Consider the following 16,835-nt stretch of genomic DNA (forward strand, 5'->3'; position numbering starts at 1 on the left):
ACTAGCCCTTTGTCCGATATGTCATTTGCAAATATCTTTTCCCATTCCGTGGGTTGCCTTTGAGTTTTGTTGGTTGTTTCCTTTGCTGTGCAGAAGCTTTTTATCTTCATAAGGTCCCAGTAATTCACTTTTGCTTTTAATTCCCTTGCCTTTGGGGATGTGTCAAGTAAGAGATTGCTACGGCTGAGGTCAGAGAGGTCTTTTCCTGCTTTCTCCTCTAAGGTTTTGATGGTTTCCTGTCTCACATTCAGGTCCTTTATCCATTTTGAGTTTATTTTTGTGAATGGTGTGAGAAAGTGGTCTAGTTTCAACCTTCTGCATGTTGCTGTCCAGTTCTCCCAGCACCATTTGTTAAAGAGACTGTCTTTTTTCCATTGGATGTTCTTTCCTGCTTTGTCAAAGATTAGTTGGCCATACATTTGTGGGTCTAGTTCTGGGGTTTCTATTCTATTCCATTGGTCTATGTGTCTGTTTTTGTGCCACAGGTGCTTCTTAAGAAGAGAAGTTGTTCAAAACAGGAGAAAGATAGTGAATTATGTTAATGAAAAATTGAAGTATCTGTGAGACATGATGGTAAAAATGTCCAGAAGACAGTGTTTATGTAGATTTGGGACTAAAATGGATTCAATATAAGATATGGGAACCATGAGGATATAACTGATAGCTGAAGTCATGGGAGTAGATAAACTTTTAAAACAAAATAAAAGAACAGAACCCTAGGAAGGGCTGTGGTAAGTCTTCATGTTTCATAAGTGAAACTCAAAGATAGTTTGAGTAAGCAGGTAGAATTATATTTTCTTTGTAAATGTTGCATTTGGAATAAAATTTTGCTGCAATGTAAATGACTGTTAAGGAATATTGGTATTTGCTGAAAACAAATATTATAGAACAGATTTATAAGACCTTTACAGTAAGATCAAAATGACACTCTAAAAAACCAAAAAATTTTTTAAATATCCAAAAGAAGTTTTGTGGGAAATCAAATAGCTATGTCTTGGTTAAGGAGATTATAGGGAATGCATTACACTGCTTTCTGGCCCTGCTGAAAACAGCTGACCAGTATCTAGTTAGTGCATATTTAGGGGTTGGGTCTTTCCTGTGCTCATGAATTCCTTAGACCATGTTATCTATGGAATATCTTATCTTGTTCTCCACCCTGCTTTCTGCATCTGCTCTTTGGTGGTCTTGGGAATGCCTTGTTTTTTGTGCACACTTTCTATAGATCTTACTGGCACATAGCCAAAGACATATTGTGCAATGTTCTCCCTATAATGTATGCTTAATATATACAGGAGCTGGAGATCATGTCGGGGAGATTTCCCTAGCCTCCCTCTCATCTCTCTTGACTTGGAGTCTTGAGTAATCTTTTCTGCTGAACCCACAATTGATGATAGGCTAAAGCTGCAATTGGTGACCCCAATGTGATAAGCTGAACCTGCAATAGTTTTTTTAGCAAATAACTGAAAGAACAAAAATATTCTAGAAATATAGAGAAAACAAATTATTTCAGAACCCAGCTAAAATGGTATAAGGAAGCATATTCTATACTTACCTCTGCCTTGGCAGTGCATTATAATTGTTTATTTCCTTCTGTCAGGCTTTATTGGGAGTGGGGGAATGTTGTGTCTTTTACCTAAGTTTGGGGCCTTGTACGTAGTTATGTAATCAGAAAAAAAAAAGCTGTTTTTCCATGTCAAGACGAGAAGTTTGAACAGATGACATGGAAAGTTCCTTTCAACCCTGAGAGACTAAGAAAAGGGAGTAGTGATAGTTGTTTACATACCACTTAAACGTGGGCTTTTCCTTTGTTGCATCAAGGGCCAATGTTTCCAAGTACAGAAAGCAGTTGACTCTCAGCTTAATATTACAGTGGTAAGAATTTTCCAACAAATATAGCTACCCAATAGAGGCTGTTTCAGAAGGAAATAATTGGAATATAAAAGCTGATCCTTATATATCTTTTTCATGTCATTGCCGACACAGAAAATGGTTATACAGCATATCGATCAATATCTCAAGGCATATTTGTCACACTTTCTCAGGACTTCGAAAGAACTAATCTAGTCTAACATCCTCATCTGCAATGAGGAAAAGTGAGTCTTAGGGAATGCTACATTTCCGGATCAAGACTTTAACGTTAATAATGGGAATAGAATCTTTGCACGACTAATCAGCCAAAGTTTCCTCCCTACTAATTAAGCAGGGTTGGATGTCAGGGTTGAAGACTGGGTCTGGGATAGTTGCAGTGGAGGGGACGAGGGTCTAGTTCAGTATTGCTTTAAATGTGGTCCTATGACCACTGGCATCAGAAATTGTTAAACAATGAGGAACCTGTTGAAAACAGAGTCACGGGCCTCACAGATATACTGAATCAGGCACTGCATCAAGTCCAGGAAATCTGCATTTTTAGGTTTGAAACGTGCCCCACTTCCCCCGCCCCATCAGTGTTTTGGATACTGAGCGTCAGTTGGGGCCTGAACTCAGCGGCTCTGCTGGTCGCGCAGCACCCGCCAGCTTGACCTCGGAGCAGCGCAGGCCGCACAGCTATCCCGCGTCCTCGCGGTAAAACTGTTACGTACTGGCCCTTTCGGTCGTCACAGGCGGACGCCAGCCAGCCCCGCACTGTCGCGGTGAGGTGGCCACAGTGCCTCCATCAGCCTCCAGGCCGGGAGGAGGAACCGAATGCGGAGGAGAGGGCTGGGGGCAGAGGTGGGCTCAGCTGCGCCTCCTCTAGGCCAGGGCCCTCCGCAGGCAAGCCGGGCTGCGGTTTCCTTCTTCGCCCCCGAGCCCTCCTGCTTTGCAGCTCCACCCACCGGGAAGCTACTACAGCGCCTGCGTCAATTCTGCCCTGCCTAGTTCCCCGGCTACTGACCGGATGTTAGCCGATTTCCCATAGTGCCTTGCGAGTGGCGGGCATGAGAGTAAACTACAGAGGGTCACCAGCGGGTTCTGTTCGTCATTGTTGGAGTTCTGTTGTGCCGCGGGGGTGTAGGAGGGTGGCGCCTGGTCGCTGCCTCGTAAGTTGGTGCAATGGCGCTTTTCCGGGGCGTGTGGAGCGTGCTGAGTGCACTGGGAAAGTCCGGAGCGGACCTCTGCGCGGGCTGTGGAAGTCGACTGCGCTCTCCCTTCAGGTAAGGACCTCTCGCCTGCACTTCAGGAGGCGGCACGGCTCAGGACGGTCTGGGTTGGAGTGTAGACGTTTTCGGACCCTTTTTTGTGTCTCCTAGGTGGTCCGGGCCACCGTGGCGCTTTGAATCATGCCTCGACTTTGCGAAGGGGCTGGTGGTTTTGCGACCAGGCCTTATCCAGCAGTCTTACTTTCCGGCCACCCTCCACCTTTCCTCTTCCTTCCCGCCGCTCCGCGCTGTCCAACCTTGTAGTCCTCGTTCAGAGTTCTCTGCGAAGTCGCGCGCCAAAGAGTCTCTCTCCATCAGTGTAGGCGTTGAGGAGGCAGGGTCCAGGAGCTGCAGTGCTGATGCTTTCCTCCACTCTGCCCTTCTTAACAGGCATAGATGGAGCTTTGAGAGTTCAGTTTTGCAGGTCTTTTCTCTGGTTAGGACAGGGTTTTAAAAGTCACTAACACCGTGCCATATATAGCATCCTGATGGCGTCTTTTTGGGGGGAATCTGTGTTCATCTAAAAGTGAATATTGGCACTTAAATACTTGATATTGGTTATTTTCTTTATACGTAGTTTTGCATATGTACCGAGATGTTTTTCATCCACCGTGAATAGTTATCCAAAGAAGCCTCTGACTTCATACGTTCGATTTTCTAAAGAACAGCTACCCATATTTAAAGCTCAGAACCCAGGTAAGGAGTTTTGGAGCATTTACTGTTTTCTGATGTAATAAAGAAGCCACTAAACAGTTTTACTTCAAGCTTGATTTGCACTTTGAAAGCATCCAGTGACTGCGGAAACATAACCATTAACGTTTAGTGGTCTGTAAAGTATGACATTTTTTACCAAGTACAAATTCCTTATAAATAATTGAGCTAATGAAAGGTATTTTTATTTGTTTCCTATTACTATGTATATTTTATTGAGGTATAGTTGAAGCACAGTGTTACACTAGTTTCAGGTGTACAACATAGTGGTGACTGGACAACTGTATACATTATGCTATGCTGACCACAAGTGTAGCTGCCATCAATCACCATACAAGACTATTACAATACCATTGACTTTATCCTCCTGACTTACTCATTTAATGAAAAGTATTTTAAAAATAGCAGCATGTGGAGTGGAAGCACCCAGGGAAGAAGATGAAAAAGCTGAATTTTGGGGGTCTAGTTGCCCTTGGCCTGGAGCACCATTGATGAATCATTTTATTACTTGCTTTAGCTCCTGCTTCAGGGAATTGTTAATGAAGTTGCAATGAAATAATAACTTATGTGGATGTGTTCTGTAAACTGTAAAGCTCTATACAAATTGCTAATTCCAAGAGGTTTTTCACTGGAAATCAGTTGACTTCCTGAAAAAAAAAAAAGATTTCCAGGTAGGATTTTTGTTGACTCCCTAGAAAGGCTGTGGGCCTTCATTTGTGATTATAGTAGTGTAAAGATAATAACTAAATTAAGAGTAGTCAACTTTATGATTTCTAGAGTCCTTTCATAGAAAGGGCTCTACTTGTGAAAACCAAATGAACTGTAATGAAAATTCCTACATTATAAAGAATTGGTTTAAGAGACATGTTTAAGAAGTACTCACATGTTTTAAAATGTTGTAGTTCAAACTAAGTGGTTTGTTAAAATGCCACTCCAGTTAAGACGAGGAAGGAAATGGGGAATAATGACTTGATCAGTTAAGATGAGGAAGGGAATGGGGAATAATGATCAGTTAAGATGAGGAAGGAAATGGGGAATAATGAATTGATTTTAGAATAGCTTGTTGCAAGTAGTGTTTCTGTAACTGAAATACAAGGCAGTGTTACATGAATCAAGATTATATTTTATTGTTGAGTCAGGTTTTATGAACTTAATAATTCCTGAAAGATGGGAAAAAATTTTTTGTTTGAAATATGAAGTAAAAAGCTTGAAGACAGTGATTACCCAACTGCTTAAACTAATAATTTTGGGGGGGGGTATGTGACATATTTCTTAATTATTAGGTAACAGACTTTAACAATTCTGGATCAAGTATGAAATTAAAGAAAACCTAAATCATTGTATTAAATTATATGTGGTATAGAGGTATCTGTAATAAAACTTAGAGCTAAAGCTAGATTTCCTAGAAGTCTTTAGAAATTAATCCTGAGACATAAAATTGTGACTTTTTCATTTTATTTCAATCTATAGATGCGAAAAATTCAGAACTAATTAGAAAAATTGCCCAGCTATGGAGGGAACTTCCTGATTCAGAGAAAAAAGTAAGCATATTGGTTTTCAGTGTTGCTGACCAGTTATTCTGCAGTTAAGAATAATAGTCATGTCCTTTAAGGGACTAGATGATTAAAAAATTTTTTTTAATATCTGTTACCTATAAAGGAACTTCATACTTTCTGATTCATAATGATTAGAAAATGGATGTATGGCAGTGGCAACAAAGGGTTGGCAATATCTGAAACTGAAGACTAGTTGTTAGACTCTCACCTTTGTTAACATTTTTATGAAAAAAACATGTTTTTAGTCCATATACATGTGATTCCAGAGCACATGTTTCACTTGGTGGTTCAGTCTGTCTTTTTATTTTTTTTTAATTTTTATTTATTTTTAATGTTTATTTTTTTTAAAATTTTTTAAATGTTTATTTATTTCTGAGACAGAGACAGAGCATGAGTGGGGGAGGGGCAGAGAGAGAGGGAGACACAGAATCAGAAGCAGGCTCCAGGCTCCGAGCTGTCAGCACAGAGCCCAATGTGGGGCTCGAACTCACAAGTTGTGAGATCATGACCTGAGCTGAAGTCGGACGCTCAACTGACTGAGCCACCCAGGTGCCCCTAGTCTGTCTTTATCTGATGTCATGCAATTGTCTTTCCCTGGCGGGTGTGCTGTGTTTGATTTATCAGCAGTAATTTATTGACTTCATGTTTGGGTTTTTTATTTATAGATATATGAAGATGCTTACAGGGCAGACTGGCAGGCATACAAAGAAGAGATAAACAGAATTCAAGAACAGTTAACTCCAAGTCAGATTGTATCTTTGGAAAAAGAAATCCAGCAAAAACGTTTAAAAAAGAAAGCATTAATAAAAAAGAGAGTGAGTATCAGTGAAATATTTTTTTCCTTTGGCAAAGAACTGAAATTTATAGAACAATGAATATTGGGAGTTTTTCTTATTTTGATATATGTGGCTAAATGGTAGAATGTCATCAGGAGTACCCCAGTTAGGAAAAAATGGGATAACTCTTTTCTGCCACTAGGACCACTTGGCATTGAGTCTGTCTTGGAACCCCTTGTTACTACTTTTGAATGTATCCAAATTTAAGATATGTAGTTAGGACTAGAATGAAAGCTGAAGGAACAGAGTTATGAAACAGCCAAATCAGGAATAGCAAGAATCTTTGTGTCTGTGTCTTGTCTAGGATAACCTGCTGATTTGAATTGTTTTATAGGTAATGGTGAGTTTGATTATGGATGAGTTTCATTATGGATGTTGCTAAATAGACTGATTTCATTAACACATCAGGAAAAAAATGCCTTTATTGTATCTAGTCAAATAAGAAGTCCTATAGGATGAACTACTTTTCCTCATTAAACACCCCACATGGTTCAGATTTGTAGTCTGGTCCCAGTTTAAGGTTATTAATCCACATAAATACTATTGCTTGAAAGACTACATTTTTCTGTAGGAACAGTATTAGGTATGAGATGGTCAGCTTGCTGGTCCAGTACATATACTGTAGAAAATGGTCATCAGAGTTAAAACTATTTCTTTGAAAAAGTAAATTTGAGACTTTAATGTGAGATGACAACATATGTCTCCCTGACTCTTGTTGAGCTCTCCTAGCACCAGAGTTCAGGACTCACCTATTTTAAGTCAGTAATCTAAATAGCAATCTAGTCTTCTGATCCAATTAGTAAAAAGGAGCTAGAAAAGACAATAGAAATACAGTGTCTGCATAGGGGTAAGTATTTGGAGGGCTGGGTACTGAAGTTTATTCTCCCTCCTTTATTCTCCCTTCCTTTTTAATGCACCCATCCAATGTAAGAGTGGAGAGACCAGAAATGAGGATTGGGCAGTAATACGGGATTTCCCTTTCATATATTTCTTTTTCTCTTTCTCCTCCTAGTATTCCCATTTTATGTTTGTTACACCTGTTCTAAGTTGTCCTATAGTCCTTGGATAGTCTTCAGTTTTTGGTTTATTTTCAGTCTTTGTTCTCTTTGTTTTGGATTTTTGAGGATTCTATTATTACATCCTTTAGCCCAGTGATTCTTTCTTCAGCCATGTCCAGTCTACTAATAAACCCATTAAAGACATTCTTCGTTTCATTACAACATTCTTGTCCCTCTCCTCTCTCTCCTTTCTCTCCTTTCTCTCCTCTCTCTCTCTCTCTTTTTTTTTTTTTAATAGGTGCCATATCCAGCTTGGAGCCCAGTCTCCTGAGCTGAGATTAAGAGTCAGATACTTAACTGACTGAGCCACCCAGGCACCTCTGTTACAGCATTTTTGATCTCTAACTTTTTTTGTTTTTTGGTTTTTTTTGGTTACTTCTTGGGATTTCCATCTCCGAGCTTTACATTGCTAATCTGTTCTTACATGCAATCTGGAGCCTTTAGCATACTAATCTAGTTGTTTTAAATTCCCGGTCTGATAATTTCAACATCCCTCCCATATCTGGTTCTGATGCTTGCTTTGTCTCTTCATATTATGTTTTTTGCCTTTTAGTCTGCCTTGGAAGTTTGTTCTTGATTGATGGACATAATGTACTGAGTAAAAGGAACTGCTGTAAATAGGCCTTAGCAATGTGGTGGTGAGGTGTGGGGGTAAAGAAAAGCATTCTGTAGTCCTACAATTAGGTCCCGATCTTTTAGTGAGCCTATGCAACTGGTCTGTGAACTTCACAAGAGTTTCTCAGTTCACTCTTCCACACTCCCCCTCCCCATTAGGTGTGAGTCAGGATGACTAGAGTGTGCAGGAGTTGGGTGTTTTCCCTTCATGCAGGTAAGTTAGGCTCTGGTTAACTAGTTTCCCCTGAAGGCAGGCCTTGTTAATAGTTGAGTTGAGTGCTCAGGCATTTCAAAATAGTTTCTTTTCCTCTCTTCCTTTCTTACAGAAGCAGGGGAAGTATTTTTTCTGGTATTAATTGTGGAAATCTGGTTTAGCTCCTAGAAGTATATCACAATACTGTGAGGACTGTCTTTTTTTTTTTTTTTTTTTAATTTAAGTTTATTTATTTTGAGAGGCCAAGAGAGCCAGCAGGGGAGAGGCAGAGAGAGAGATAATCCCACACTATCATTGTAGATAAATAAATGTTGAAAAAAAAATAAAAAAAAAAAATAAACTAAACTAATTTAAGCAGTAAGGGATACATGTATTTGCTATTTCTTTTTTTTTTTTTCAACGTTTATTTATTTTTTTTGGGACAGAGAGAGACAGAGCATGAAAGGGGGAGGGGCAGAGAGAGAGGGAGACACAGAATCGGGGAGACACAGAATCGGAAACAGGCTCCAGGCTCTGAGCCATCAGCCCAGAGCCTGACGCGGGGCTCGAACTAACGGACCGCGAGATCGTGACCTGGCTGAAGTCAGACGCTTAACCGACTGCGCCACCCAGGCGCCCCTGTGTTTGCTATTTCTTGCCTCCTCTGTCCTTTGGTACCTAGTGAAAAGAATTGAATTTAACACATCTGTTGAAGTTTAAAAGTTGAGAGATACCAAGGAAGGAAATGAAATGAGAGATTATTAAACAGATACTCTAGTGTTTATGAGTTGTGGTAGAGGCATATAGTGGCTGGAGATGGTAGTGTTCTGGAAGGATGAAACTGAAATTGTTTTAACCTTTAAAAAAGATTTTGTACCTAAGTGCTCAGTTATTCACTTCATGGAGACCATGAAAATAATATGTAAGGGAAAAGTTTTTATATGGAAAATAACTCCTAAAACCTTTTACAATTTTCAAAACTTAGTGCTATCACAAAAATAATTCTGATCCCGAGTGAGTAGTCATTTTGTATATACAAAGAATCATAACATTCACTTATAGGAACTTCCTGTAATGCATAGTAATGAATAAAGTTTCTGTAGGTAAAGTCTTACAGAAGTTAAAACTATATCTAACTCTTCCATTTTTGTTACTCAGGAGTTAACAATGCTTGGAAAACCGAAAAGACCTCGCTCAGCTTACAACATTTATATAGCTGAAAGGTTCCAGGAACATAAGGATGGTACATCACAGGTAAAACAGAATTAGATTTGTTTTTTAAATTTTTTTGATTTTTAAAATATTTAGACAGAAAATTGTAGGGGTGTCATATGTTAGGATGTGAAGAAAAGTAGTAAATTATTATAAATAAGTACTTTATCCAAATAATGCCCTCTTGTATCTTTTAAAGGAAAACACATTTTCTTGCCACATACAATTTGAGTACTTAGCGGGCAATATATATATTGTCAGCTTTTTTAAATTTAAAATAATAACATTTTCAAATTTATAGGGGTGTTAAAGTTCTGGAGACTTCTTATCAGTCAGTCCTGGGACTGTTTTACCATCACTGGGAAAGAATGAGAATGGGATTATAATACTTTGTCCTGGGATTTGAGTATAACCTTGCTTCATATTATATCCTTTAATAAAATTTTGGTTATGCCCATGAGAATGTATTACGCCCATGAGTATCACCATATGAATATGTCAAAGAAGAAAAGAAGTGTGTCATTCCTGCTGTGGCTTATTCTTTCCTTATTTCCTTGTTAGAAGCTCCAAATTGGCAATTGTATTTTTCCTTTTATAATATGATAGGGTAAGAAGAGCATACATTCAGATCTCTAACTTTTGTCAATCTGAGATGAAGGTTTTTGCCACTGTGCTACATTTTGGGTTATTAGGATCGGGAGTTCATTTCATAAGTCCTGTTTGACACTTGATTAAATAATATGTATATGTGATATGGTCTTCCCTGGCTGTATACTTTGATTTATTTACTCCTTGGGATTTTAAAATTGTTTCTATGGCCTTAAATTACTAAAAATATATGCTTGTTTATTTTTTTAGTTGGAATTTGCTCAGTCACTAAATGACTTTGGATTTAGTTTTCTTATCAGTGTAAAAAGGTTATATGTTAGAGAATGCTCCTAAATCAGTGGTTCTCAACTCGACTGCACCTTGGAATCACCTAGAAAGCTTAATGGCTGAGGGACCCTATCTCAGGATATTAAAATTAATGCAACTATCATTTTTATTCATTTAAAAAATATTGGGTATATATCCTTATAGTTAAAAGAATCAAAATAAGACTTGTTATAAAAGATAACCAGTTTTCACAGCCCTGTCATATAAGTGAATACCTTTTATTGTTAGCTCATTCTTGTGCTGTTTATCTTCATATCTGTAAATAACAGCCTTATATTGTTACTTCTTGATTTTTTTTCAATTTTCAGCATTACCTATATTTAGGCATTATCTCCCACTATTTAAGATGAGCATTTATTACTTTCTCATCCCACTGTTCATGTTTCCATTTTCCTGCCTCCCAGTATACATACAATTTTGGTTAGAGAAGTATCGAGTATGATATTTGCTATGCCATTTGCTATGCCATTTGCTATGACTATTTTTTTTTTAATTGCAAAACTTTCACTGAAGTTCAGTATGTCTTATGTTTTTGTTTCCTTAGTTTTTTATGTATTATCAGTAATTTAGCCCCAAACCCTTAAATATTGACCAGCTTTCAGTGCATTTAGATGCATTAGCTATTCTGTCAGTTTCAATCTGGAACCTCTGTTTTGTTCCACTTTGGTTGTAGCCTTTTATTGCTAGTGCACAGTTGACGTTCATCTTTGTGGTGTTTTTGCTTCTGCTGTTGTCTTTCTTGGTTTACTGATTTTACTATAGCAGCATCTCCCCAGTGAGAGTACGTGGAAGATCAGTTTTTTGAATTTTTGCTTGTCTGAAAATAATCTCTAACCTTATATTTGCTTGATAGTTTGGGCATAGAATTCTAGGCATAGAATCTAGAGATCATGTTCTTTCAGAATTTTAAAAATATTGCTTCTTTCTCTTGTTAATAGCTTTTGAGAAGTATAAAGCCATTTTGATTATTGGTCCTTTGAATGTGATCTGGTTTCTTTTTTCTTCTCTGGGGGGGGGCCCCCCCCCCACCTTCCCCGCTGTGTTCTCTTTAAGACCTCATACTTGTTTTTGTGTCTTCTGAGCTGGTCCTCTCATTTTCTTTTCTGTATTGTTTTTCTCTTAACCTTTTTTGCTTTTCTTTCTGGGATACTGTATACGTACATTTTTACTTAATCTCCTTGTTTCCAGTGTGGTACCACTGGCCCCAACTGTACCTGATATCCACAGAGTAGCTCTATTTTACCCTTTTGAGGGGATAAGTCCTAGAATCTGCCCATGGTGGGGATTTAATCTCTTTTTCAAGAGAATTTCAGTCAGTCTTACTGTTTTAAGCACACCTTTCACCACCGTTTTCTACCTATCTGGTGCTGCCAATTCCTGAGCTGCTTGGGAATTCTGCATTGTAAATTGGTTTGCTTTATGGCTTTCCCCAGTACCAGGTTGGGAATCTGCCTTCTTGGTTAGGTAAGTCAGTTACCATTTCTCCACCTACTTTTTAAATTTTTTTTTTTTCAACGTTTATTTATTTTTGGGACAGAGAGAGACAGAGCATGAATGGGGGAGGGGCAGAGAGAGAGGGAGACACAGAATCGGAAACAGGCTCCAGGCTCTGAGCCATCAGCCCAGAGCCGGACGCGGGGCTCGAACTCACGAACCGCAAGATCGTGACCTGGCTGAAGTCGGACGCTTAACCGACTGCGCCACCCAGGCGCCCCATCCACCTACTTTTTAGCTGCTAAAATTTTGTGTTGGTAGTTTCCTCTCCTGTTGTCTTTGTCCATGTGGGTTTATGCCTTAAAAAATGTTGTTTATTCATTTACTTAAAAAAAATAAACAATAGAAATTTATTGTTCACAGTTCTGGAGGCTGGGAAGTCCAAGATCGAGGCACTGTCATGGTTGTCTGCTAGTGAGGTCCCTCTTGGTTCATAGCTGGTACCATCTCACGGTGTCCTCGCATGGTGGAAGGGCTTATTTAATGAGTTTTAGGAAGGAGCAGAACTAAACATCTTTCCATCTCTTTAATTTTCTTTAATGAATTACTTTATTAAGGTGAAAGATCAGATTTTTTTATGCATGCAACTTTATAAATTATTGTTGAACTCAGTGAATACAAAAGTTTATGGATTAAATATAAGGAAAAAGCTTAGCTATGAAAGATTGAAGCAATTCCTTCCAGAGCTAAGAGAGCAATTATTTAGTGAGTAAATGTCCCTGAATATATTAGATGTGTTTATAAAGGTAAGTATTAAAGTGTTCCAAAACATGATGGTTATGTAGTCTCAGATACTGTCTATATCTCTATTTTTGTTGGTAGGATAAAATACAGAGTTCTGGTCAGAACAGTAAAGTTCATTATTCTCACTCTGCTTCTGTTTAAAATCACTGATGACTTCCTCTTAGATTTAAATAGATTCTTTTCAGACCATTTCCCTCCCTTCTTCACACTTGCCTTCTCCGACCCCTCTGCCCCTCATTCTCCACCCACCCATTTATTGCCTCAGTCTCTGCTTTCTGGGAGCAACAGCACATACTGTGTGAGGTGTGCTGACTCTCCTCTCTAACTCTCCTCCATCCCTGGGTTTCCTGCATCCTTTAATTTTATAAATGAAGAACCAAGCCTAAGAGAGGTAATGATGACTTTTTCCAGGTCATATAATTTAAGTTCAGCTAAGTAGAATTAAGGACCAGTATTGTATTGTTCCTATGAGTATGCCTGAATACTTAGGTACAAATTTTAGAATAAAACATTAAGATACAGGGAAGAAATAAAACATTTAAGTCTTTGAAGTTAGTCTATCATAGGAATATAGTTGAATATAAGTATTGTTGAATCAAAAAAGATACATCTGCACAGCAAAGGAAACCATTAACAAAGTGAAAAAGCAACCTACTGAATGAGGGGAAAGATTTGAAAATCATATATATGAAAAGGGGTTAATATCTAAAATATATAAAGAAGTTGTACAACTCAGTAGCAAAAAAACAAGCTGACTTAAAAAATGGGAGAGAATCTGAATACACATTTTTCCAAAGAAGACAATACAGATGACTAACATGTACATAAAAAGGTTTTCAGCATCAGTAATCAGGCAAATGCAAACCAAATGAGATATCACCTCATATCTGTTAGAATGGCTGTTATCAAAAAGATAAGAAAATAACAGGTGGTGGCAAAGATGCTGAGAAAAGGGAATTGCTGTGCATATGTTGATGGGAATGTAGATTGCAGCTCACTGTAGAAAATGGTATGGAGTTTCCTCAAAAATTTAATAGAATTGCCATATGATCCTGCAGTTCTACTTCTGGATGTTTATCCAAAGGAAACAAAAACACTAACTTGAAAAGATATCTGCACTCCCATGTTCATTGGGCATTATTTACAATAATCAAGATGTGGAAGCTATCCAACTGTCCATTGATGGATGATGGATAAAGAAACTGGTGTGCATGCATTATTCAGCCCTCAAAAAGAATGAAAATTTTGCTATTTGCAGCAACATGGATGGTCCTTGAGAGCATTATGCTAAATGAAATAAGTCAGAAATAGACAAATAACTGTATGATCTCTCTTATATGTGGAATCTTGAAAACAACAACAAAACAACCAAGTTCATAAATAGAATGGATTGGTGGTTGCTAGAGGTTGGGGTTGGGATGCAGAATGGGTGAGAATGGTCAAACTGTACTAGTTTCTAATTTTAAATAAGTAAGTCCTGAAGATACATTGTACAGCATGGTGACTGTAGGGGTGCCTGGGTGGCTTCATCGGTTGAGCATACTACTCTTGATTTTGGCTCAGGGTCGTGAGGTGAGCTCCGTGCTGAGCGTGGAGCCTGCTTAAGATTCTCGTCTCTTCCTCCCCCACTCACGTGTGTGCACATGCTCTCTCTCTCCTCTCTCCCTCTAAAAAACAACGACATGGTGACTATAGTTAAAAATAATATATTGCACTTTTGAGGGGCACCTGGGTGGCTCAGTTGGTTGAGCATCCGACTTTGGCTCAGGTCATGATCTTGTGGTTTGTGAGTTCAAGCCCCACGTGTGCTGACAGCTCAGAGCCTGAAGTCTGCTTCAGATTCTGTGTCTCCCTCTCTCTCGGCCCCACCCCTGCTTGTGCTGTGTCTCTCTCTTTCAAAAATGAATAAACATAAAAAAATTTTTTTTTAAATGACATATTACACTTTTGAAAGTTGCCTGGAGTAAATCTTAAAACTTCTTGTCACAAAAAAATATTTTGTAACTATGTATTGTGACAGATTAGTTAACTAGACTTAGGGTGGTGATCATTTCACAGGATATACAAATGATGAATCAAGTTTACACCTGAAATTAATAATGTCATATGTCGATTATATATCAATAAAAAAGGATAATATCTACATCCTATTCACTTTTTGTATGTTTTAAGTTTAATAGTTCTTATTTAGAAAGACGGGGCTCCTGGGTGGCTCAGTCGGTTGAGCATCTGACTTCAGCTCAGGTCATGATCTCGCAGTTGACGAGTTTGGGCCCCGCGTTGGGCTCTGTGCTTACAGCTCAGAGCCTGGAGCCTGCTTCAGATTCTGTGTCTCCCTCTCTCTCTGCCTTTCCCACGCTCATGCTCTGTCTCTCTCTGTCTCAAAAATAAAGATAAACATTAAAAAATTTTTTTTGTTTTTTTTTTTTAGAAAGAAAGGTAAGGAGCCCCTGGGTGGCTCAGTCAGTTAAGCATCTGACTCTGGCTCAGGTCATGAGCTCATGGCTCGTGGGTTTGAGCCCTGCTTCAGGCTCTGTGCTGACAGTTTGGAGCCTGGAGCCTGCTTTAGATTCTGTGTCTCCATCTCTCTGCCCTCCCCCACTTGTCATCTGTCTCTCTCTCTCAAAAATAAAGAAACATTAAAAAAATTTTTTTAAAAAGGGAGGTAAGGAATTGATAAGACTTTGCCTGTGATTCTCGATATCAGATTTTATTATTGGAATCAAAAATTAAAAAAGATCTTTAACCACTGAAGTCTCTGTATCTGGTACTTAAACATATATGTTTTACAGGTAAAGCTGAAGACTATAAATGAAAACTGGAAGAATCTCTCCAGTTCTCAAAAGCAAGTAAGTAGTATGGTTTTAGTCTCAAGTGTCTAGTTGGAATATCTGTGAGAGAATATATTAGGGCAAGGCTTTATTCATGTGAAAACAACTTTATATCACTAGTATCACAAAGTATTTTAAAATTATTTTTATATCTTTAGGACCAGTTCAGCTTTTTTCTTTTGGTAGTTTTTAACTACAAATAAAAAACAGTGTCACTCATAACTTAAAGTGTTCACTCTATCCAGTGACAATCTCACCTTGCCTCAGCTCCTTTCCCACATCCCAAACCCCGATATTGTAACAACTTAATTATCTTTATCTCAGCCTTTTTCTCATCTTTTATATCAAAAAAAAATTCCTTCCTTAGTCCCCATTATACATGTAGAATAATAGGTGATTTCTAGAGTATATGGAAGCATTCCAGAAATTAATTGTAAAGATTCTTCTAAAAGAAATTATTTTAACAGTTACACTTTTTCTCAGGTGTATATTCAACTTGCTAATGATGATAAAATTCGTTATTATAATGAAATGAAATCTTGGGAAGAACAGATGCTTGAAGTTGGACGAAATGATCTTCTGCGTCGCACAGTAAAGCACCAAGCAAAAAATGGCATTGAAGAGTATTAAAATAGAAGATTGAGTTATGTTCATAATGGATAGACACAAGAAACCAATTAGGTCTCCATATCTGATGCTGTTGAAAATTAGAAAGGATAAAGTTGGTGAACATTTTATATTTAATTCCTTTTTCTTTAGCCCATGGACTTCTGCCAGTTCAATACATTTTGTATTAGTATCTTGCTTTGGAAAACCCAAACAGATAAAAAGTTCATGTGAAATTTACTTTGTGTTAAGGAACTACTGAGAATCACAATAATCCATGAAATGCAGTAAATCATTTTACCTTTGATAAAGGTAAATCAGACTGTGAAGTTTTTCTTACTTGATGACTGGAAAGAGTATTCTTGTTTCCTTATATATATATGGAGGCAGGAGTTTCATATTCAAAAGTGCCCCAAATTGTAGAAGTCATGGTGTTTTATGATACAGTTGTACATGTTTAAAAGAGGGGTGCCTGGGCGGCTCAGTCGGTTTTACATCTGATCTTGGTTTCGGCTTGGGTCATGGTCTCACAGTTCATGAGTTTGAGCCCTGCATCCGGCTTTGCTCTGATGGTGTGGAGCCTGTTTGGGATTCTCGCCCTCCCTCCCCCCCCCCCCCGCCCCCGCCCCCGCCCTTCCCTCACCTGTTCTCTCTCTCTGATCCTCCCCGCTCGTACCCTCTCTCTTTCTCTCTCTCTCAAAATAAAAGAGCACCCAGTACTCATCTATGTAAATGCCAATTCCTAGGTATAATTCATATATTCAGAATTGATAGTTGTACTTGCAAGGAATTGCTGGTTTCAGTGCAACTTTTTATAAAAGGGATGGAGAGATTTATAAACGTTTTCCTTATTGCCTTGTTTCCTAAAGTAAAAACCAAGAAATTGTATACCAAATCTATGCATATTGTTTTATATTGCATAGAATA

The 16,835-nt window shown here is 38.3% G+C and overlaps 1 protein-coding gene across 2 annotated transcripts; it reads left to right on the forward strand.

The window, feature by feature from the left end:
* Positions 1-2,670: 2,670 nt before the first annotated feature.
* Positions 2,671-16,215, forward strand: TFAM (transcription factor A, mitochondrial). 2 transcript variants are annotated; one of them, XM_040485069.1, is made up of 7 exons: positions 2,676-3,131; positions 3,694-3,812; positions 5,298-5,368; positions 6,049-6,198; positions 9,244-9,339; positions 15,264-15,320; positions 15,786-16,215. In XM_040485069.1, the coding sequence occupies exons 1-7, from the start codon at positions 3,031-3,033 to the stop codon at positions 15,930-15,932; spliced, it is 741 nt and encodes a 246-aa protein (XP_040341003.1). In that variant the 5' UTR covers positions 2,676-3,030; the 3' UTR covers positions 15,933-16,215. The 2 variants fall into 2 exon arrangements, with proteins under 2 accessions (XP_040341004.1, XP_040341003.1); XM_040485070.1 differs by lacking the exon at positions 6,049-6,198 and having other exon boundaries at positions 2,671-3,131.
* Positions 16,216-16,835: the final 620 nt, after the last annotated feature.

Source organism: Herpailurus yagouaroundi, unplaced genomic scaffold (genome assembly GCF_014898765.1).
Source record: "Herpailurus yagouaroundi ecotype Mexico unplaced genomic scaffold, PumYag 163, whole genome shotgun sequence".
NCBI classification, from domain to species: Eukaryota; Metazoa; Chordata; class Mammalia; order Carnivora; family Felidae; genus Herpailurus; species Herpailurus yagouaroundi.